At 35.7% G+C, this 25,676-nt stretch overlaps 1 protein-coding gene across 1 annotated transcript in view; it reads right to left on the reverse strand.

Moving 5' to 3' along the window:
- Positions 1 to 20,957: 20,957 nt before the first annotated feature.
- LOC148946907 (glomulin-like) overlaps positions 20,958 to 25,676 on the reverse strand; it is a 122,639-nt gene continuing 117,920 nt past the window's right edge. The window contains exons 5-7 of the mRNA XM_089096733.1: positions 25,085 to 25,274; positions 22,776 to 22,973; positions 20,958 to 21,049 (exon numbers count right to left, since the gene is read on the reverse strand). Coding sequence (XP_088952859.1) covers positions 21,017 to 21,049; positions 22,776 to 22,973; positions 25,085 to 25,274 — 421 coding nt within the window. The 3' untranslated portion in view covers positions 20,958 to 21,016. The remainder of the gene's footprint in view (positions 21,050 to 22,775; positions 22,974 to 25,084; positions 25,275 to 25,676) is intronic.

Here is a 25,676-nt window from a genome sequence, read left to right on the forward strand (position 1 = left end):
AAACGTTGTCAAATCAAAATACATAGACTCCTTCCCCAAGAAAAAAAAAAGTGAAAACAAGCTGAATGCAACAATCCATAAATTACCAGTAAATTGAAAAAACTAATTAGAAGTAAGATGAGCATGGTAAAACATCTGAAGCATCTAACCCACTGCATAAACATATGAAGAAAGAAATACATAAATCTGCTTCTTCATATTACAAATGTTAAGTCAATGATTCGTTTTCTACCCAGCCAAAACAATAGTGATTTGTGGGAAAACCTAAAATTATAGTAATTTCTATCTCCAGGAAAAGCCTTTAGATACAGCAAAATAATCTAAACAAATCTCTCCCCTCTCTTTAAGCATTCCTTATAATTGGCCCTCGCTCAATTTTCCTACTGCCCTTACTACTGAAGACAAAAATTAAGAACACACAAAAGTGAAGCACTTTCCGATTAGACTATTTGATTGAGCTATTTAAACCCTTTGCAAAAAAATATTTTAAAACCTTTGCGTTTACTTTTTTAATTTAAATGCTACTGGGAAGCTTCCAAATTGTTGGAAATTAGGTTTCATCACTACTATGAAAAAGAAAGGTAAAAAGCAAAACTGTGATGATGTCCAACACATTAGACTTACTCCTGTTTTCTCTAAACCGCACGAAACTTATTGGCTGAGGGGTTGAGAATAAATTATTATTATTTTTATTATTCATTTATTACCCATCAAAAAAAGGCAACGATAGACGGAGTAATCACTAAAAACAATAATAATCAGACAACACAAACATACAATTGAAAACAAACTACTGCAAGCAAATTGACGATCATAGGTGATGAAAATTTCTTTGAAAACGGGTTAAAGATTTGTTAATATTAATATTTGGGCCTGCGAGGTTATACACGTGGATAATTTTAAGTAAGTAAGTAAGAAATTGTATTGCCCGAAAAATCACATGGAATTAAAACAGAGTATAACAAAGGAAAAAGAAAAGAAAAGTCACACTAGGGAACATCACCAAACATATTTACACATTATGTATATTAACAAAATTACTGGCACAGGATGGCTAGCCACGGATTCGCTCTTCCCTTAGCGTTTTGCAGAAAATTCTTGGTGACACGGTTAACACAGACTGTTTGATGGGATACACCATAATGACGCATGATATAGGAGCTACTCAACCATGGTGGAAGTCTCAGAAGGAACTTGACGAATCAAAAAAAACAGAACCCTTTCTTTTGCACACTGAGCCGACGACAGGTATTTACAAAAAGGTGTTATATACAGTACATGTGGAAAGGCAAATGCATTACACAGCGACGCAAAATATTTATGGCAGAGCTGATGTCTGTTACCAATAACTGATCCGTACGCAATCCGGATTTTCAATTCTACGCTACAAGGATCTGCGCGTGCACCAACGAGGCAAAAGCCCGGCTCACATCAAAAGAGCCAATAACTAGTGGATCACCCTTTGCCTCAGAATAAGACAAAATAGCAGCAAGGGTGAACAGAGCATCAGCGCAACCGAGCCCTACCGTAAAACCAAACTGGTGGTTTGGCGTATGGCAACGGTGTCTAACATTTGACAATAAAAGCATTTCCAGAAGCTTGCATAAAGCTGGCGACACAGTAGTTTTACGGTTTCTTGTCATAGGAGGGAAATGTTAAAGATACTTGGCAAATCTGAAAAAGATTGACTGCAGTTGCTTTCTATCTGTAAGTGTAAAGAATTTCCAAAATGGACCAATGTAAAGCAGATGTGGAAGGGCCATGACGTTGTAGATGGATGCTAGAAGATAACGGTTGAAACACAGCTTGCTTTTTACGATTCCCGTGCATGAAATATTAATTTTACGCTTAACGTAATATATCAGCAAACGGCGTGTGTGGCCGATAAATGAGCCGATTGGAAGGCCCAGGTGTGTAAAATGGGCTAGGGGTTTGATAAGAGAACCGTCCAGACTTAGGAGACAAGAAGAAAAAATTCGCCAATTGAAAAGAACAAACTTTGGTTTTCTCAGGATTGAAAGACAGTCTAATTTTTGCATATTCATCTTTGAGGATTTTGAAATTCTGCACAATACACTGGATCATACGGCTAAGATTCAAGATCTCATCAGCATAACAAATAAGACACATTGATTCCCCCAAGAATGAATGAAGGAATACATTTTGCCGTCCAGGACACAAGTATTGAACAGGGCTGGGGAAGTGACAGCTCCCTGTATAGTCCCTTTCTTAATGGGGATGGTGCAGTGAGGAATCAAAGGCATATTCGAGGAATTCGAAGAGCTTGGCCTCATACGAAGATTAATGCAATTGTATTGCGATTGAGGAAGAGCCAACACCTGGGATAAACAGGATAGGAGCTTTTAGCCCACTCTAAGATTCCTATATAGATCCCAGAGAACAAGGACAACTGATGGGTTAACACCTCGCTTTGCCATATCAGCAAGCACGGACGAATGAATTAAGGAATCAAACGCAAGTTTAACCGTCCAGCAAGGATCATACTTTCCGATGATTCAGCATCAGCAAGGGCAGTGAAAACTGGTGTAATAGAATGGAAACAACCAAGATTAGCATGAAAACCAGACTGATACATTGGAACGTAACATTTCAGTCTTAGGTTATCAATAAAAAGGACCTCGGAAATTTTACAGAGCGTAGCCTAGCAGAGACGGTGATGGGACAGAAGAAGAAACATTGTAAATCAGATTTTCCATTTTTTGGGAATCAGAGTCAGAGCATCAATAAAGAACGATGAAGGAACAATACGTGTATCAAATATCATTGCCATGAGAATGCTGATATGACACACCAGAACAAAAACTTCCGTTAATGACGTGTAGAGCACTTGCCTTATCTATCCCACAAGACAATTTCTTTTTGAGTCAAGATAGGGCTTTTATGACACCATCACATGCAACAACAAAATCAAGATCAGGGGATCCATCAATGAAGCTATAAAGCTTGTCACACAATTGCGACTCTAAAACAGGATCAGGCTCAGAGAATTCATTTGAAAAATGGGATGCCATTTGGACAGAAGAATGTCAATTTGGTCTGGCAAATTGGAGGATATAGCAAGAATTAATAGCTTTCATAGTAGATCAGGTGAATTCTTAACCTTTTCAGAGTAAAATGTTTGCATTTTAGATTGATGAAGGGCAAGTTCCCTAGCAAAACATTTTTTTGATGCTTTTCCTAATTTAGTGACTATTGGTTGATGAGGGGCGGTGGCATTGCCTCCATAATTCGTACCAGAAATTAGCCTGGTCACAAGCTTGAGACAGAGATAGGATTCCTGACCACCCAGGAACTTTGGTGCCAGGACGGATTTTCTTCAGAGGAACACTTAAGAGGCACAAAAGCGCATGCCAGATATCTGCATCAATTTTGAGCACAAAAGAGCATGGCAGATTTCTGCAGAATATATAACAAGAGTTAATCTACCTTCATTAATGTCTTTAATAGAAGACTTTTGCAGAAGATGAAATGGAACCCTGATCTTGTTAAGGATGCTATCAGAAGTTTCAATGTACTGAGATGTGTTGATTTTTTTTTCCAATCACAACAAGTATATAACTTATGACAGTGAACATTATAAGCCTGTAGCCCTTGAACCTGAGAAGCTTCTCGTTTAAAACTAGAAGCAATAGGAAGGTGGCCTGAAACTTGAAATTTAGAAAGTACCACAACACAAAATATATTAAGATTATACGAAACAACGTGGTTAAGGTTAGATGTGCGGGAGGAAAGAATGAATAAAAGTAAACCTGGCCGATTTCTGTTGAACTTTAAAATCATCACCAGATATTCCATAAAGTAAAGAAGCACGGATAGAAAATGGAGACAAATTGCAATTTAAACCACAATTAAAATCACCTGCGATCAACACGGGATTTTCAGTTTAAGGACATCACGACGACATGAGCTAAGTTTACTAACGGTCAACACGAATTTTCTTCCTGAATCTTCATGTTTGTAATCTGTGGGTAAATACACATTTATTAATATGCACTCGACTATTCCCACAGCTAAAAATCTATCATTAGAAAAGAAAACACTTGAATTAAGATTTGATGCTACATAAGTGGCAATACCACCAGAAGCCCTGTCTTTAGAAGTACTACACTTAGCTGGAACGGAAGAAATTTTAAAGTAGACAATAATGTCCAGTAAACCAAGTCTGTGGTTAGCTAGGATATTCTCTTGTAAACACAAAATATCACAATTCTGAAGCATATTCTCAAGAACAGGTCTTTTGTTCATTCAATAAAAAAAAACAAGTTTTTTCAACTAAAAGTAAGGACAACATTAAAGCTTAATATGAACAGAAATTGTTACGTATATACAGAGGATTGCCGCCTTCCCAACACCTCGCTTTTTACGCTTAAGTTTTTTAGCAGTTTTAAAAAGGCTTCTTGTTGTTCTAATTAAACAACCGTTGTGTTTCAGGAGTCGTTCTTAAATATTTGGAACAAAATTCAAAATTTAGTCTACAGAGCGAGGTGTTAAGGAGGGGTCAATCCCCTTCATATATGTTACAATTTCTGTTTGTTTAGCTAGGAACGAACAGGCTGTGGTTAGCTAGGAAATTCTCTTGTAAACACAAAATATCGCAATTCTGAAGCCTATGCACAAGAACAGGTCTTTTGCTAATTAAATAAAATAAAAAGTTTTTTCAACTGAAAGTAAGGACAACATTAAAACTTAAAATGAACAGAAATTATTACGTATATACAGAGGATTGCCCCTTCCCAACACCTCGCTTTTTACGCTTAAGTTTATTAGCACTTTTAAAAAAGCTTCATGTTGTTCGAATTAAACAACCCTTGTGTTTCAGGAGTCGTTCTTAAATATTTGGAGCAAAATTCAAAATTTAGCGTACAGAGGGAGGTGTTAAGGAGGGGGAAATCCCCTTCATATACAGAATAATTTCTCTTTGTTTAAAATTTTAATGTTGCTCCTAACTCTCAGTTGAAAAAAACTTGTTTTTTAATTTAATTTCTGATCGTTTTTAAGTAATGCCGAGAAATCTGGCCCAACCTCCACTGAGAAATCCCCCTCCCCATGGAAATATCCTATAGACAATTCAATCCCGGTGAAAATTTACTATCTGTAAACGATGGGCAATTTTTTTAAATTAAAAGACCTTTCCCCTGGGGGGGGGGGGGGGAGGGGGGTCATGTTATACTCAAAGGCAGTTATAGAGCCTTTCAGCTATGATGAACAAAATGCCAATCTCAAAATTTTGATCAAATGAATTTGGGACGAAAAGGGGCAGGGGAGGGTGCCTAGTTGCCCTTCAATATTTTTGATCACTTAAAAAGGACACTAGAACTTTTCATTTCCGTTCAAATGAGACCTCTGACGATATTCTAGGACCACTGGGTCAATACAATCACCCCTGGGGAAAAAAAATAAATAAACAAACATCTGTGATCTTCCTTTTGACAAAAAATACAAAATTCCACATTTTTGCAGATAGGAGCTAGAAACCACTGCAATAGGGTTTCCTGATATGCTTTATCTGATGGTGTAATTTTCATTAAAATTCTATGACTTATAGGGAGTTTTCCTTTTATTCAAAATCAGGATAATTTTCTCAGGCTCATAGCCTTTATTGGGTAACACTAAACTTAATGAAACTTATATATTTGAAATCAGCATAATAAGCCGATTCTTTCAATATAAGCCGATTCTTCCGATTCTTTAGAGTTTTGGCTACTATTGAGTCAGGTTGCTCCTTACATACAGTTGGTTACCATGAACTGCATGATAAGACCACCATTAATGTTCCAAGAAGGAGAGCAAACACCCATTTATTTACTTAACTATCCGTTTATCGTTTTGAGCATTGCCAGGGAATTTTATACTGTAACAGGTGCGACCAGACACTTTACATGTAATGCGGAACATGTTCCAAACACATGGATCATTCCTGGTCGAAGAGTACTCCATGGAAACACAGCGAGAGCACAGTTCAGCATACTTACAATCAGCAGCTATATGTTCTTGCTGATGGCATCTGAAACACCACCTGGGTGTGAATATGAATTCCTGGACAGCTAACCTCTTATATCCCCCTTCACAGAATTTTTCAAAAACAAATCCAGATCACTCTGCTGTTCAAAGTAAATCTTGTAGACGAGTGACTTGTCTCATTGCAAAGCTTTGGCACATTTTGGAATAATTTTCTCTAGATCTTTTTTGTTCATTTCTGTCAGTAGCTTTTCACTTACTTACTTAAAGCTCTAGCTCGGCAGCGTCGCCAGCGTAGAGGGAACCAGTCGTCAGCGCCGTCAGTCTTCTCCAGAATGGTCGGTTCAGGGCGAGGGTTGTCGCTTCAGCCGGGTTGATGTTTCTGGAGGCGAGCCGATCACGGATGACGTCCGCCCATCTGGTGCGTGGTCTTCCCCTAGGGCGCCTCCAGCCGTTTGCAGCTGGGTCGAAATCGAAGATGAGCCGGGCGGGTGTTTGGGCAGGCAGACGGAGCAGATGACCATACCAACGCGGCGAGCGAGACTCAAGCTGCTCGGACAGAGATGGGAGTTTGAAGGACCTGAGGATTGTCGAATTTCATAATCTGTCGGACTATCGGGAGCGTTCGATTTTTTGGAGGTATTTCGTCTGGATTGCATCTATCTTCAGCGTATGTGTCTGAGTCAGCGACCAAGTCACGGCAGAATAGAGCATAACGCTGGCAACCAAAGAAGAATATATTCGTGCTTTGGTGAGACGGCTGATCTGGGGTTTATGGAAGACTGTTTTTAGAAGGCGACCAAAGACAAAGTTTGCTTTTGCTGCTCTTGCTGATATTTTGGCATCTAGGCTTCCGTTTGAGCAGACAATTGAACCAAGGTAGGTAAACTGCTTGACTACCTCTACAGTCTGGTCACAAATTTCCACAGATGACAGGGGATTGGATGGCGTTTTCTCAACGGGCATTATCTTGGTCTTTGACCAATTTATTTTCAGACCGAGTTTCTCAGCGGCAGAGGCCAGTGTTTCCAGTGTAGTTTTGAGGTCATTAATGTTTTCGCATATTAGCGCCACGTCGTCGGCAAAGTCGACGTCTGAAAGAACTCTTCCAGCAAAGCCTATGCTAAATGGCTGCACCTGCTGTGTTTTATTCAGGATGTGGTCTATTACACAGTTAAAGAGATCAGGTGCAGCAGCACATCCTTGCCGGACACCATTTTTAATTTTGAAATATCCAGAAGGTCGTCCATTTACGATCACAGCACTTTCAGTGTTATTATACAGCTCTTTGAGGAGACGTACGATTTTCGTGGGTACGCCAGCAGACTGGAGGATTAGCCATAGTGACTGCCTATCGACAGTGTCGAACGCAGATCGAAAATCTGCCTTCCGATGGTTGGAGTACGATTTTAAGCCAAATTGGGAGTTTTTTTCAGGTTTAAGATATTTTCCCCAATTCTTTAAAAACTTACAAATCAGAATCAAGCAACTTTTAATACTAGTCTTTACTTTTTTTGAAAACATTCTTTTGATGAATAAGTTTTTTTTTTGGTAATTGATTTATACAATATTAAGATTCTCTTTGGAGAACGTAGTTTTTATGAATCTTATGCTTCCATAATGCTTTCTCAGTTGTCATGCAAAACTATCAAGTCTAATGACCAAACTTCACTTTCCATGGGTTATTTCTAACTGGCACTTTTTTGCTGCTATGACACAGCCTGTTGCAAACAACCCCTTTTTATGGAAAATATTATTCTTTACCAACTCTATAGCATCATGACATTATAAAATTAGATATATGAAACATTATTGAGAGACTGTATTATTGGTATTGTTGAGAAAGACTTAAAGTGCTGAATGTCATTGAGGATGGTAATACAGAAATATTTAATTTAATTTTGAGTACCAAAAACCAATATATTTGACACCTTTATGCTTTGTAACTACAAAAAGCTAACGCTTTTCCAAAGTGAACAACTAGATCAATACAATTGAACTATACCAAAATATGATGAAAATATAATACTTTAGTAACAAAATTATAGAAACTACAACAGAGAATTATGGAAAGCAGGCTAACCAAAATGTGTTATATTAAATACCTAACCTAACTGACTCTGTGTATTAAATATTTAAGTAAAATATACCTGTATAGTTGTAGATCTCACTGAGACTATGGTAATTATCTCCAAATGCACACAGAGAAACTGTTTTGCTCAGATCAAGAGCTTCAGTGTGGTTGCTACAACACACAAGTACCAAAACATAAATAAATGATAATAAAACACACAAAAAATGTGTACATTAATGGGGGGGGGAACACAGAATGAAATGTTTCTGATATTAGTGGCTTTAGATATCAGTTCATGGTGTATTTTGATTGAGATTACCCTCTTTTTAAGTTGTTTTTCTTCTTTTTTGTTTCCATAACTATGCAAACATTCCTATGTATTAATAACTTGGTATATTTAACTTCAAACCTGAAACAAATAAATACTTTGAATCACTATAAAAAGCTGATTCTTTCTTTTAATATTATCTATATTTAGGTTCTTATGGTTTTGTTATTGATAAGGATTGCTAATTACTTATCACTCATTACTATGAAGAATTTGATTTGGTATAAATGTATGACCACTCCAGGTCACAAGGAGACATATTAAGAAAACAATTCATACTATGAATGTATGACCACTCCAGGTCATAAGAAGACATGTTAAGAAAACAATTCTTACTGCATAATATACAGAGCCATCTAGCTAATCTAACCTTACCTAACCAAACAAACCTAAATTTATCAATACTTGCCTATTTGTATCTTTTTGGTAGATGGCAGTGGTGGTGTTTAACTTTCATATATAATATAGCTTATTTGAAAATAGATAAATGTAGTCAAATATGTTTTATTTTTCATAATTTTGATATAAAAAAAATTGTACAACAGTGAAAAAAGTGAGGATAAAGGTGCTCCCCACGGAAAATATGGTAACTAGAATTATTTTGCATGTTATGAAGTAGGCCAAAGAACTGTTGGTAAATTTGTAGGTGGTGCAATAATTCAACTTAGATGAAAGGAAAAACATCATTTGATGTCTTTTTTATGCTCTTTCATAATTCAATAATTGCTTCTGGAGCTAATTGCATCATAACCCCTTAAATGGGCCTGCAGGTGTTTATATGAATTATGCAAGAGCATACAAAAAGCATCAAATATAGTTTTTACTTTCATCCTAGCTAAATTATATGGCCCACTACAAATTTACCATGAACTTTACCAACTCCTCCACCCTCCTAATGTGCAAATATATACCCTGAATTGTCAACAGCAAAGTTTCAAATCTCAAAATTCTGTGGTAGCCTATTTTTGTCAACAGTATTTAAAAATTGAAATGGTAGGAAAATAGTTTGAACCGAAAATCATGTATTTAACTTCTTTGTGTGGTTAAAAAAATGAAGAACCTTTGGTGCCCCTTTAGAGACTCAAGATGCAATTAGCTAAATTATTGCACCACCTAGAAATTTACCAAACTGTTTTCTTAACATGTCTCCTTATGACCTGGAGTGGTCATACATTTGTACCTTTGATTATTTTTTTTAGCTTCAACCACGTCTTATTGGCAAGCAGCCAACCATGGGGCAGCACACATTTTTTGAGGGTTTTTCTAAAATCTGCTCTCTTTCCTTTGGTTTCCTTATAATTACTTTATAGTCCCAAATTCCCAGGGGGCATACTCCCTCCTTCCCCCAGTGCCCATGAGGGGGGGGTGTAAAGTAAAGTGGGTAAATTTCTAAATGGACCTATAATTTAGCTAGGATAAAAGTGAAAACATCATTTGATGCCTTTCAGGTAGATTTTTACCAAATCATATTATTGACTTATGAATGAAAAAAACATACCACTCAATGCCTTTTTTTATGCTCTTTCCAAATATAACATTTTTGTTGGAAATGAATTTTACCCCCATCCCTATTTATACCAACTCAGGGTATAGATTTGCACATTAGGGGGGTGGGGGTAAATTTTATTACCAATGTAAATGAGAGGTAAGATTAAACTTTCCCCCCACCCCCCTAATGCGCAAATATATACCCTGAACTGGTATATATAGGAGTGGGGGCTAAAATTCATTTCCAACAAAAATTGATTATTATATTTGTAAAGAGCATAAAAAAGGCATCGAGTTGTATATTCACTTTATTCGTAAGTCAACAATATGATTTGGTAAAAATTTACCACCTTTTTTTATGCTCTTTCATAATTCAATAATTGCTTCTGGTGCAAATTGCATCTTGAGCTCTTAAAGGGGTCCTGAGGGTATTTTATATGAATTATGAAAGAGCATAAAAAAAGCATCAAATGATGTTTTCACTTTCATCCTAGCTATATTATAGGGCAACCTAGAAATTTACCATACAGTGATGTGCTTTTAGGATTGATACAGGTATTCTAATTTTTTAAAAGTAGTTTTCAGAATTTCATAGCCTAGTGTTTCCTTCTGGAAAACGGAACTGATAAACTCATATCCTACATTTATTTAACATATTTCCTTTAGAAGTGATCAACCACTAGCCTAAAATTCAACTGCACTATTATTCATATGGATAATCTTGGTAGCCTAAAGTAATACTTCTATTTTTGTAATTCCACTGCTATCAATTTAGCAAGAATTTGCCATAACTATTGAGCATATATGATGATGATGGTTGAATAACCATCCACTTCCCTTATCTCGTGACCTTAGGATGAATTAAGGGCATAAGAAGTTCGTTTCAAAAGTTTAGATACGTTGCTATTCGTAGACAAGGCTAAATACGTAGACAAGTGACTTGCCTCATTGCAAAGCTTCAGCACATTTTGGAATAATTTTCTCTAGATCTTTTTTGTTCATTTCTGTCAGTAGCCTATGCTGTTTATTACACCAATGAAGGCAGAAGATTTAACAGAGGCTAAAAAGCTAGGTTAGGACTTTTTCATTTGGTCAGCAACTGAGGAAACAGCAGGTTTACTTTTCATAACAATTTTCCATTCTGATGAGGAATATTTCACCTCTGAAATTTCATTTGAAGCTTCAAGACATATTTTATCAATAAAATATTTCCTTAATAGTGGAGATGAAAGATTGGATGGACAATCTTTTGCCACAACAGCATAGGTCGGAGGTTTGAATTGGTCCTAAATGATGACCATAAGTAATTTGGAAACTTAAGCTCTACATCCATCGCCATCTACCTTGTCTAACTATTCTAATTACACAATATGTAATAAACTTGAAAAACCCAAAACCAGGCTCAATGTGATAGCAGTGGACAAATGAGCTTTTAACTTAATTCACCATTATATATTAGTTAAAAATTATTCAATGTATTTCAGGCTGACCCCTATTTAATTAGAATAATTGCTTCTTTCCTCTCTAGAAGAACACAAGCTGTTATATACTGTACTTAAATGTGTATTCTGATCCTCTCCCAATTTAAAATGGTGTGCCTCAGGGAACCCTGTAACACCCAATTTTACTTCTTGCAATGGTAAATAACCTTGGCATTGATTTCTCAAATCTAGTGAAATGTGTTAATGATCTAATTGTCCTAGAGATATGTTTCAAAATTTAAAAAATAGCCTATTGGATACCCTGGTACAGATTCTAGATGAAGCTGTGACTAATGATATGACAGTCAATCCTTTAGAGTCAACAATATTAACAATTAATTCCCTTGAAACTGCCCCTTCTTTCAACTGCCTAATCCTCCCTAAAATTTCAGTTAGTTGTATTAAATTGTCAGGTGTTCCTATCTCAAGCACTTTGAAATTGGATTATCATAATAATGATATTTTAAAACAGATAAACACCTCATTTTTCTTATTAAACTGTAAAAGCATTTAAATGTTCTAAATCATATTGTTCAACAATTTTTCTCTCATTTGCATGTCCAATCCTTTAGTATATGCAGCCTATTTGGCATGAAGTGTTTGACAGAACAAAGGCAGTCTAAAAAAGATGCTTAAGAATTGTCTTCAGTGAGGGTAAAGTCCCTTGTATCTATGTTCATTGGAAAGCCAATCTGGTCATCATTAGGGAAACATAACAAAATTCAATTTCAGCTTGCCTACATCCCAGACAAATTCTCTTTCTCCTTGTCAATTTTTCCCATTACAAAATTTTCTTGTTTCATTCATTTCAACATACTTAGCTTTAAATAGTTTGCACAAAAATTGTCAACCATCATTTAAAAAAGAATGACAGATGAAATGAAAAAATTAAATATAAGAATCTGACAATTTACTAGAATTTTATATAAAGGGCTTTTCATTATCTTGAAAAGTAGCTAAGTTAGGTGAATGAAACTTTTGTAGGATCTATATGGAGCATGTTTGATGCCCTGAAAAGCAGTTTTCAAGTTTCTACTCCTTTCCCATTTCTAAGCTTAGCAAACTGCAAAGGAAATATATCCTAACTTTTTCTGAGTTAAACTTTAACTGATTTGACAAAACAAATTTCCTCATTAATTCTTGTATGAATCTACTTTTCATCAACTTCAAGTCATGGAAAGACAATTCTGATGGTTGGAGTAGGATTTTAAGCCAAATTGGGAGTTTTTTCAGGTTTAAGATATTTTCCCCAATTCTTTAAAAACTTACAAATCAGAATCAAGCAACTTTTAATACAAGTCTTTACTTTTTTTGAAAACATTTTTTGATGAATAAGTTTTTGTTTGGTAATTGATTTATACAATATTAAGATTCTCTTTGGAGAATGTAATTTTTATGAATCTTATGATTCCATAATGCTTTCTCAGTTGTCATGCAAAACTATCAAGTCTAATGACCAAAATTCACTTTCTATGGGTTATTTCTAACTGGCACTTTTTTGCTGCTATGACACAGCCTGTTGCAAACAACCCCTTTTTATGGGAAATATTATTCTTTACCAACTCTATAGCATCATGACATTATAAAATTAGATATATGAAACATTATTGAGAAAGACTGTATTATTGGTATTGTTGAGAAAGACTTAAAGTGCTGAATGTCACTGAGCGTGGTAATACAGACATATTTAATTTAATTTTGAGTACCAAAACCCAATATATTTGACACCTTTATGCTTTGTAACTACAAAAAGCTAACGCTTTTCCGAAGTGAACAACTAGATCAATGCAATTGAACTATACCAAAATATGAAGAAAATATAATACTTTAGTAACAAAATTATAGAAACTACAACAGAGAATTATGGAAAGCAGGCCACCCAAAATGTGTTATATTAAATACCTAACCTAACTGACTCTGTGTATTAAATATTTAATTAAAATATACCTGTATAGTAGTAGATCTCACTGAGACTAAGGTAATTATCTCCAAATGCAGACAGAGAAACTGTTTTGCTCAGATCAAGAGCTTCAGTGTGGTTGCTACAACACACAAGTACCAAAACATAAATAAATGATAATAAAACACACACAAAATTTGTACATTAGGGGGGAACACAGAATGAAATGTTTCTGATATTAGTGGCTTTAGATATCAGTTCATGGTGTATTTTGATTGAGATTACCCTCTTTTTAAGTTGTTTGTCTTCTTTTTTGTTTCCATAACTATGCAAACATTCTTATGTATTAATAACTTGGTATATTTAACTTCAAACCTGAAACAAATAAATACTTTGAATCACTATAAAAAGCTGATTCTTTCTTTTAATATTATCTATATTTAGGTTCTTATGGTTTTGTTATTGATAAGGATTGCTAATTACTTATCACTCATTACTATGAAGAATTTGATTTGTTATAAATGTATGACCACTCCAGGGTACAAGGAGACATATTAAGAAAACAATTCTTACTATGAATGTATGACCACTCCAGGTCATAAGAAGACATGTTAAGAAAACAATTCTTACTGCATAATATGCAAACATTATCCTAGTTAACATATTTTCCAGGAGGAGCACCAGTTTTTCAATCAGATTTTTCATTTTTATGACTATTCTCCAAGTCTTGAAAACATTTATAAGACCAAAGAGCCATCTAGCTAATCTAACCTTACCTAACCAAACAAACCTAAATTTAACAATATTTGACTATTTGTATATTTTTGGTAGATGGCAGTGGTGGTGTTTAGCTTTCATATATAGCCTATTTGAAAATCGATAAATCTAGTCAAATATGTTTTATTTTTCATAATTTTGATATAAAAAAAATGGTACAACAGTGAAAAAAGTGAGAATAAAGGTGCTCCCCACAGAAAATATGGTAACTAGAATTATTTTGCATGTTATGAAGTAGGCCAAAGAACTGTTGGTAAATTTCTAGGTGGCGCAATAATTTAGCTAGGATGAAAATGAAAACATCATTTGATGCCTTTTTTATGCTCTTTCATAATTCAATAATCGCTTCTGGGGCTAATTGCATCTTGAGCCCTTAAAGGGGCCTGAAGGTGTTTATATGAATTATGCAAGAGCATACAAAAAGCATCAAATATTGTTTTTACTTTCATCCTAACTAAATTATATGGCCCACTGCAAATTTACCATGAACTTCACCAACTCCTCCACCCTCCTAATGTGCAAATATATACCCTGAAATGTGAACAGAAAAGTTTCAAATCTCAAAATTCTGTGGTAGCTTATTTTTGTCAACAGTATTTAAAAAATTGAAATGGTAGGAAAATAGTTTGAACCAAAAATCATGTATTTTGTAGGTTAGGTTATAACTTCTTTGTGTGGTTAAAAAAATGAAGAACCTTTGGTGCCCCTTTAAGGACTCAAGATGCAATTAGCTAAATTATTTCACCACCTAGAAATTTACCAAATTGTTTTCTTAACATGTCTCCTTATGACCTGGAGTGGTCATACATTTGTACCTTTGATTATTTTTTTTAGCTTCAACCAAGTCTTATTGGCAAGCAGCCAACCATGGGGCAGCACACATTTTTTGAGAGTTTTTCTGAAATCTGCTCTCTTTCCTTTAGTTTCCTTATAATTTACTTTATAGTCCCAAATTCCCAGGGGGCATACTCCCTCCTTCTCCCAGTGCCAATGAGGGGGGGATGGGTGTAAGGATAAGTGGGTAAATTTCTAGAAGGCCCTATAATTTAGCTAGGATGAAAGTGAAAACATCATTTGATGCCTTTTTGGTAGATTTTTACTAAATCATATTATTGACTTATGAATGAAGAAAACATAGCACCCAATGCCATTTTTTATGCTCTTTCCAAATATAATAATCATTTTTGTCAGAAATGAAATTTACCTCAACCCCTATTTATACCAACTCATGGTATATATTTGCACTTTAGGGGGGGGGTGAATTTTATTACTGATGTAAATGAGAGGTAAGTCTAAACTTTTCCCCCACCCCCCGAATGTGCAAATATATACCCTGAATTGGTAAACATGGGGGTGGGGGCTAAAATTCATTCCTGACAAAAATGATTATTATATTTGTAAAGAGCATAAAAAAGGCATTGAGTGGTATATTCACTTTATTGGTAAGTCAATAATATGATTTGGTAAAAATTTACCACCTTTTTTTATGCTCTTTCATAGGCTAATTCAATAATTGCTTCTGGTGCAAATTGTATCTTGAGCTCTTAAAGGGGTCCTGAGGGTATTTTATATGAATTATGAAAGGGCATAAAAAAAGCATCAAATGATGTTTTCACTTTCATCCTAGCTATATTAGGCTATAGGGCCACCTAGAAATTTACCATACAGTGATATGCTTTTAGGATTGATACAGGTAGGCCTATTCTAATTTTTTAAATGTAGTTTTCAGAATTTCATAGCCTAGTGTTTCCTTCTGGAAAACAGAACTGATAAACTCATATCCTAAACATATTTCCTTTAGAAGTGATCAGCCACTAGCCCAAAATTCAACTGCACTCTATTCATATGGATAATCTTGGTAGCCTAAAGTATTACTTCTATTTTAGTAATTCCACTGCTATCAATTTAGCAAGAATTTGCCATGACTATTGAGCGTATATGATGATGATAGTTGAATAACCATCCACTTCCCTTATCTGGTGACCTTAGGATGAATTAAGTGCATAAGAAGTTCGTTTCAAAAATTTAAATACGTTGCTATCCTTTTAAAGGTGTTTTCTCGGATCACAATGTTGATCAACAATCGCGAGAACACTTTTGTTGATCAACAATGTTTTTGACCAGAACATATGATCTTTGAATATAGGGGTTTTTCCGCCGTCCAATTGTTAGCTAACAATAGGCCTGTTTTTTCACTCATCAATGTGCTAAGATCTTACATCTCTTGTCAGAAAACGCTTAAAAGTGAAATCTTTGAACAAAGATCTTACATCATTGGCTGTTTTTGTGCAAACGTCTTTCATCATTCTGCTCTGATCAGGGGTCTGAGAACAATGATGAGTAGATCATCAAAGTTCTCTAATCATTGTTCTATATAGCAAAACAGTGGCGGTCTTCACACTTTTTGCTAACATCAGTGAGATGTAAGATCTTCGAACAAAGATGAGTTAAAAAACGATAATCTTTGCAGAAAGATTTAAGATCTTAGATGTAAGATCTTAGTGCTAAAAAACAGGCCTAATGTTAGCTAACAAAAATTTGTTTTGACGGCGGAAACAGAATTGTTAGCTAAACGAAATTGTTAGCTAACAATTCGCGGAAACATGATATTGGGCGGGAAATTCAAACGAAAATTCTGATCAAGATAGTGTTGCAGTGAGTTTATATCAACTTGATAATACCCAACTGACACGAAAGCTTTGAAATTCCAATAATAGAAAGTTGCAAAGTGTTTATAGCTTATATAAAATAGAATTTAACTATTAATGCCAGCAAGTGAAACAAAGGCGCAAAGCATTTATTAATCGGCAAACTATATTGAGTTTAGGCGAAAACTAAAACACCAGTACATAAGCTTTCATAAAGTAACTCTTTAAAGCTTTTACATAAATTATCCCATGTATGAAGGAAGTGTAACGACCTGTTTAAAAATGGTAATTTGATTGCATAAACGAAACTGTCAGATTTTTGATCAATTCAAATTGCTATGACTTTTAAGTTATCCACATTACTTTTTACAAATTAATTTACATCTTTTTGACCCAGTAAAACTGAGGAATGAATTTAATTAAAGAAAAATTTATCTTCACTGAAGGTGCAAATCAAAGAAAATTCCAATTTAGGAGAAAAGTATCCATTGTCAATTAAATGGGGGGACTATAATGTTGGGAGGGTTTGTTCTCATATAGAGAGAAAATCAGACCAGTTCATCCAATGGGCAAAAATGTATTTTCACTGAAGGTGCAAATCAAAGGAATTTTCAATTTAGGAGAGAAGTGTCCGTTACCAATGAAATGGGGGGGGGGGCAACTAACATGTAAAAAAATTAGGCAGGTGGCATTTTCGTTGTTATTTCTATTTTTTCAGTGGAAGAATGTTTTTTTTATATATAATTAGATTACCAAAAAAATGTCTCAAAATCTAGAGAGGGAGGGAAGAAAATCTTAGATGAGTCATTGTCCTGTGCCCTAATTGATTCAATTGCCAGTAAGTCATAAAAATGTCTAGAAGGTGGAGGTGAAAATTATAGATGGGTGTTCCCCTCCCTCTATTGACACCACTGCCTGTTAGTCTCAATAATTAAATTGATAAGCAAAGAGATTGAATGGAAATAGCCAAACAGTGCGTGGTAACGAACTGTAACTAAGCAACGACCCGGCTCAATAGTAGCCGAAACTCTAAAAAACGGAATTTTGATACCAATAAATACATCAAAAGAATTGGATTTTATTTTGATATCAAATATATAAAATTTATCAGGTTTAGTTTTCCCCGTCAAAAGTTGCGAGCCTGAGAAAATTTGCTGTATTTTCGAAGAAAGGAGGAAACACCCCCTAAAAGTCATAGAACTTTAATGAAAATCACACCATCAGATTCAGCATATCAGAGAACTATATTGTAGAAGTTTCAAGCTCATATGTGCAAAAATGTGGAATTTTACTTTTTTTTTGCCAGAAGAAAGATCACGGGTGCATGTTTATTTGTTTTTTCCAGGGGTGAGCGTAACGACCCAGTAGTCCTTTAGCATAACTTTAGCGTAACTTTAGCATAAAGTACGAGGTATTGAAGAGGGGCAATCTATTAAGCGTAATAATTTTGGTTCCTGCAAGTTTTAATGTTGTTCCTTACTTTCAGTAGAAAAACTTGCTTTTATTTATTTAATTTCCGATCGATTTTTTAATAATACCGGGAATTCCAGTTCCCCTTCCATGGAAAATACCTTCCCCGACAGAAAATATCTCCGTAAAGATCTCTTCCCACAACCCCCCTCACTCTCCGCCGAAAGGTATCCATATACTTCCCAATAACCAATACTATATGTGAACAATGGGCAGTTCAAAGCGTGTACCCCTTCTCTGGAGGGCTGTGGGAGATCAAGGCATCCTCAAAGACCTAGTTATTGGATTTTTCGTCTATGTTCGACAAAATCGCTATATTGTTGGTCACTTAAAAAGGGTACTAGAACTTTTGTTTTCCGATCAAATGAGCCCTCTCTGAATCTTCTAGGATTACTGGGTCAAAACGATCGGCCTTGTGGGGGGAGGGGTAATAATAATAAACATGCTAACTCTAAACCGAAACTCTAAAAAACAAAATTTTGATATTAACAGATATACAAAAAGATTTGGCTTGTTATGCCATGCCATATATATAAGATACATTAACTTTTCATGCGCCTGAGAAAATTTGGCTGATTTTCGAGAAAAAGGGGAAAGACCCCCTAAAAATCATAGAACCTTAATGAAAATCATACCATCATATTCAGCGTATCAGAGAACCCTACTTGGGAGGTTTCAAGCTCTTATCTACAAAAATGTGGAATTTTCCATTTTTTTGCCAGAAGAAAGATCACGGATGCGTGTTTATTTGTCCCACTAAAGAACTGTGGCTCACACTTGTTGCAATAATAACTGTAAGGCTAGCCTATATCAATAAAAATTATTGAATTTAAAACAAAACAACTAAAACTATCTTATGACTTCTCATTAACTCTAAGGTCAAATAGGAAACCCTGGCTTTTAAGGAAACTAACTAAAGAATATGCTAACTGTAAGAAACAGTTGCTGTCCTCGATTCTTTGTCAATATTATAAGCATAAAAAGTAGCCATCTTTATTGTTTTTGAATATTTCTCTTTAAATTCCCCAACAATTTCCTTCAACAAGCGTTCGATTTGTTAGAGAAATCTTCTAACAATGTTAGCTAACAATTTTTAGTTGGACGGCGGAAAAATGATTGTTGGAAAAAATGTTAGCTAACAATTTTCTGTTGGACGGCGGAAAAACCCCTTGTATTGTTGGAAATTATTGGCAAAATTTTCAAAATCAGTTGAACAATGGTTTTGCTCATGTGATTATCATGTGATTATCATACAGCTTTTCCATCTGATTCATTTCGGAAAATATAAATAAAAATTTTCAAATAGGTTAAACAGCAGAAGCAACTTTGGAAAAAACAAAACTGGAAAATGTATTGGATAGGCTATATAGATTAGGCTAAATATTTTCACATTAGGGGGAGAGGGTATTTGCAAAGCAAAATGAAGGGTACAATTCTACTTTAGCTGCTTCTGGCTATCTTGGAAAGGGGTTAATTTAGGAAAATGAAATTTTCAGGGATGGGTCTACAGGCTAAAGTATGTCCCAGGAAGGTATTTTGAAGGGATTTCGTTCGATTTCATGGAAGACTTCTAAAATATCATTGGCACTACATTTGTTGATGATATTGCTCATCTGTTCGTCACTTATGGTGGGGTAAGAAGTGCAAATTTGTGTAATAAACTCGTTAACATCCGAGGCTCTGATTAAACTCCCGTCTATGTTGCTGATTCGTACTTCAGTCCCTTTCTGTTTTCCAGTAAGCCTTTTTTACTGCGTCGTGCTAATTGTGGGAATCTGACTTGAGGAGTGGAGTTACTTTTTTCCCTATATATCTTTTCCTAGATACGCGGAGGGCTGATATGACTTTGTTTCTCAACTTGTTCCCCTCCTACGGTACGGAGATTGTATCGTTTTTTTTAATCATTATTTTGACCTCTAATTTAGCCACGGCTTATCTGATTCACAAACAAAGCGCATGTTGAAAGGAAAGAATTCACCGAGTTTTTGTTGCAGAGTCAAATATAGTGTTTTAACCTTTTGATTGCTGCCAGTTATCGCACATATTGCAGCATAATTGAAGTTCGCAATCCATCTGCCAAAGGCTTGGATGGAGCTTTCAGTCAACGGTCTGTACAGTATTCTAGTCTTTTTTGGTTTAGGTATACGGTTTCTTCGCTTTAGATTTGCGTTGAACGGGTGTGGAATCTTCGCTAGGCTTGTATAGTTGGTATGCGATAAAATTTTCCCTGATGGCGCCATCTGTTATGCGATTAATTTTCAGGACGAGCTACATCTCCAACAGAAACAAGCTAAACTAAAGTAGTATGGTATGCCTAGCCTCAACGGCGCAACGCCGTTGAGGCTATGCATACGCCTTTGCACCGTTGATCAAGCTTATGCTTAGATCAAGACCGTATCCGGGAAGAGGGGTTAGGAGGATTGAAACCTCGTCCCTCGAAATGTTTGTCCAACTCGTAAAAACGTAACAAAAATAAATATAAACAAACTTTTAATGCATTTTTCGAAGTTTTTTGTACCCCCCGCCCCCCAAAAAAACACACTTTCGCAACCCCCTCCCCTCCTCCTGGATATGGCCCTGGATTAGATACGTTTTTGTCATATTTTAGCCCCAACTGTTCTTCAGTTACCGTCTATTACCGTAAACACTTAGGAGACAAACTTTTTTTTCGAGTCTTCAGTCAGCTAATACGTCAATCCGTCGATTCCTGCTGTTGTAAAGTAAACTTTGTGTTATTGTTACATGTCTTTTTTTTAAAAATAGACTGAAGAGATGCATCGATCCATCAAAAACTAAACATAATAGCATATGATAATCATAACATCTCTTTTATTCAGTGTATATAGTTAGGACAAAACAGACCCGGATCCTTTATCGCTGTCGCATTCCAAGCATACTACGGACCTAAAAAAAGTATTAAACGATTAAAAAAAAGTATTAAACAATTAAAAAAAGTACCAAATAATATCGCAAAGAATGTTTTGCGGTGAAAAATCTTAGAACTAAATTAAAGCTACTGACTATGATTTAGGTCTTCACAAACCAGATAGTTTAAAAAGTAAAGGCAGTACCTCCCAACGATGATCTTTAAAGTGGTATAGACAAAATATCCCTTGAGCCACTCAGGAACTATCTAAAATACCATATCACCTGATGTCGGTGTGTACTGTGGGAGGCGGGAGTGGGTATACACAATCATAAGTGATCAGGTATGCCACTTGTCATTTCGTCAGTCACAGGAAGGTAATTAGTCTTTGCACAATAAAAGGCGCTGACTATTCTACCGGGCCGCTAGATTCTAAGGATGGGTTAAAGAGAGTTGTTCTGAAATCCAGAATTAATTTCTTGGACTCCTTAATCAGAAGTCACAATTCACATTTTGGACGAAGAGGGCGTTACAATAGAAACTACCGGATTTGATAGGATCCCAAGGTATTCGACACCTCCTTGGTGTCATGTAGGTTCATAACAGTTTTTATTTACGTCTATACGAATCTATCACGCAACACAAACATAAATGTTAATAAAATCCTAGATAATTGCAGCCTGTTTAAGAATCTTAGATTTATCCTTCCCATTTTAAACTCGTTTTGAGCTTCTATATGAAGTTTTGTATTTTGGTTCATATTATAGGGTATCATTTTCGAACGTAACAGGAAATGGTGTTTCCACAAGCATTGATAATCATGATTATGAAAGTTAATATTTGTGTTTCCATGCAAGTATCATTACAACAATAAATCTTTAAACATTCTTACAAGCCTATAATTTCGTTTGGTTAGACGACAGTAAGAAGTCGACCTGATGTTATTAAATTCAAGGCTGCTGGCCCATTTTCGCTTCTTCAGGAGGAGTGGGGTGGGGGGTTGGCCAGTCTATTCTCACCTCACAATCAGAACCCACGGCGGTAGTTGGTAAAAAGACATGAAAAACAAGCTGTATAACATAAGCATTTTCAGGTACTCACAGTTGCTGAGACTCGTGGCTAAAAATCTGCGAAACATTATAGGTCACTAGTTCTTTTATTCTGATTGGTCAATGCTCTTAAAAATACTTTTACTCCTCAAAAAACTTTCGTTTCAATAGCCTAGGTTTCAACATTAGCAACTTCGGCAACGCCAAGTGTACAAGAATGAAGCGACATCTAGAAAACACATTACTATTCCCTTAGACGCCATCTAGCTCTATATTATTTCTTCCTAAGATAGTCTGTTCTGTATCCCAACAAAGTAAGAAAAATAAATCCCGTCTGTTTTTGATTTGTATTTTGGGACATAAAATAGGCCAATAGTTTATGCAATGGTAAGTTCTGTTTGGCATAAAATGATATAGTTCTTCATACAGTATTCTCGTTGTCAAATATTAAAATCAGTACTGGGGATTACTGCGTAGGGTAATCCCCCCTACGCATCATGATACGTAATCATGATTACGGTTTACGAGTACATTATTTTATTTAATGTTATTTTATCAAACAAAAGTCGGATGTCAATTTTAGGACACTTGGAAAGTGCCGCTAATGTCTTCAAAAAAAAAAATTTTTTTGTGACAACTTAACACAAATGAGTCTGCTTTAAACAAATCTACAGCACTTTCAAAGCCCTTTGCTCCTCTTGACTCGTATACTCACAGTAAAAAATGTTGACTCCACATAATCTCCCGCTTCCATGCCTAATCTGGCACAATCACTTAGTCTTTTTCCGTCCTCTAAGCGACGCTGTAGAAATAACCATGTGTTTTTATAATCCTCTGAATAATCCTGTAGCATATACAGCTCAGTAGCTTTGTAAATACCGCCCAAAGAAATTCGCTTGCCATACCAACTGACCTGAAACAATGAGCACAGAAGAAAATAATCAAGATTACCATTACTTGCACAGAAACTTATCACTGGTTTTAACCGAAAACACAATTTCTGTAACGAAGGGAATACTAAGTACTAAGGAGTTTATTGTCAAACAAAACTAATTTTTAATACTTTGTTTGACTTCTTTCTGAAGTACTAGCCTTTAGATGCACTTTTTTGGCTTAAAAATAAAAACTTTGCATTTGAAACCGAGAGCCCCCCCCCTTAAAAAATATCCCTTGCCCATTTGCCAAAAAGTGAAGAATAACTTCAATGGTTTTAATACAAAAACAAAACAATGAAAAAAACAAAGTATTTTGTAAATTTGCCGTTTCTTTCAATTTTCGTCAAGTATAGATATTTTTGGAAGACTTTCTTCTTCTTTTTTTTTCGGGGGGGGGGGGGGTTAATGGTAATACAGAAAATTGCGCGGTCACATTCATTCTGGCTGATACTTGAACGAACAGGACTTCCTGACCAGTATTGCTGTCTGTTCAAGGCCCTCTATACTAATACTAAGAGCTCCATCCAGATAAACGGTCGTCGCAGCCCAATATTTGAAATAAACATCGGTGTGAGCCAAGGGCTTAAAATTTTCAACATCGTCATCGATTACATTATGGACCGAAGCACAAGCCGTCTCCATCTTGGACTGCAATTTGGCGAACGAGTCCTAAGCAATTGCGACTTCGCAGATGATTTCGCTTTGGTATGCACCTCTGCAGCTGAACTCGACGAAACCTTTACCATAGTGTCGGAAGAAGTATCTAAAGTGGGCCTGAAGATGAGCTGACATAAGACTAAGATAACGATCATTGACACAGTAGTCACAACCTCGAACTCACTTGCATTCAGAATATTAGGAAACACCGTTGAAGTTTTGAAATCTTTCACGTATCTTGGCTTCGTCATCACAGGCAGCTGTCTGTGATGACGAAGACAGCTGTCAGCTATCGAGGCTGAAACTCAGTCCCGTATCGCAAAAGCCACCTCAATCATGGCCCAACTCTGTCGCTCTGTCTGGTCGAAGCACAGAATCACCTACAGAACAAAGATTAATATTTAAAACACCACTGTAAACCAAGTTCTTCTTTTTACTGTGCTGAAACTTGACCTGCTGCCGTTTCGGTCCGAAATGCTATAAACGTGGCTCGAACCAGGTTTTTCTGACGAATCGAAGGAATTAAGGGGTATGATTTCGTCTCCAACACCCAACTACTGTCACTCACTAACCAGAAACCTAACTCACGTCAGCTCGTTGCACAAACTCTTCGGTGGTTCAGCCAACTAGCGCGCAAACCTGCAGAAAGGTCATTCAAAATCGTCTTTAGTTTCTATCCCTCGACGTATGACTGGAAGTGTCCACGTAGAAGGCCCCGTTCTAGATGAAAGGACAACCTTGCTCACTTCCTGTCGTTGGTCGGTAGCACCCCATACGAAGCTATTATGCTAGATCAGGGCCGTCTGGACTGGAGGCGACAAGTGGCATCTTTCTCTACACTGGACTATCAGCAGAAGCAATAAGTCAAGTCAATTCAAGCCTTTTCACATATTAAGGCTGAATAATTATTTCATACTTACCAAGACCTTGTTTATTTTTGTTAATACGATATATTGTTTAATAGAAGTTGCCTTTTAATAACTATCCATTGTCATGAACTTTTCATTGCCTAATCGCGTAGATTCGCGTACAGCTTTAAAAAAATCCCGTGTTTCAAAAATTGCACTTCCCAGTGCTACAATGTTTATTAATTTAGTACTAACACTAGCTGTTAATAATTCAAAACATGTTTTGTTAATAATACATAGCTAGTTAGAGTTAGGAGATTACTTCCCACAAATCAGAATTTAATGATATTATAATATAAATTACATTTGAAAAAAACCTTCTTTTGTAGTCCATAAATGAGGGGTGCTGCTACCCTCCTACCCAACACACATCGCCAATACACATAAATTTAGAATTATTTCCACACATTTACAACGATGAAAGATATCCCTCCGTATTCAACCAAGATTTATCAGGATCAGCCAGTTCTATTAAGTTTTATATCAACGTATATCCTAAGTATTAACAAATGTTCCAAACTTACGTCAGATGATCTATCACCACTGTAATGCATGATGTCATCCACAAGATTCATTAACCTCTTGATAGACATTGGATAATTTTGGGGTAAAGCAAAGAGTCCAAGTGCTTCATGCCATCGGTCGATATATTCAATGTTCATACGCAGTCGGTCTTCAAGTGACTTTTGAAAAAAATCTAGCTTTTCTAAGTTCCTAAAGGCAGAAAGTGTCAAATAAATTTCATGATGATAAATAATATCTCTTTTTAAGTAGGTACTATAAACTACTAACTACGTATCAACTACTCATGGTTAAGTTGATGAAAATCAAGGATTACAATTTTACTATTTTAACTGCAGTAACATTTCAAAATATACAGCTTTTAGGAATATTTCTCAAGCTCGAAGTTCTTAAGAAACATAGACAATTTTCTTCAGAAACCCAAAGGCATGAATCCATGAGGGCGTTGTTCATTACATTAAAACAATTTATTATATACATTAAAGTCAATTTTTCTTACAAAAATGCATCATTGGGTAGGAATTTGATTTTAAATAAAAAAAAAATGAATTAAGTTTAACCCATGCTATAAAAGTCAATTGTACTGACATATAT

Source organism: Artemia sp. Qi Xiang Cuo, chromosome 11 (genome assembly GCF_049724085.1).
Source record: "Artemia sp. Qi Xiang Cuo chromosome 11, ASM4972408v1, whole genome shotgun sequence".
NCBI classification, from domain to species: domain Eukaryota; kingdom Metazoa; phylum Arthropoda; class Branchiopoda; order Anostraca; family Artemiidae; genus Artemia; species Artemia sp. Qi Xiang Cuo.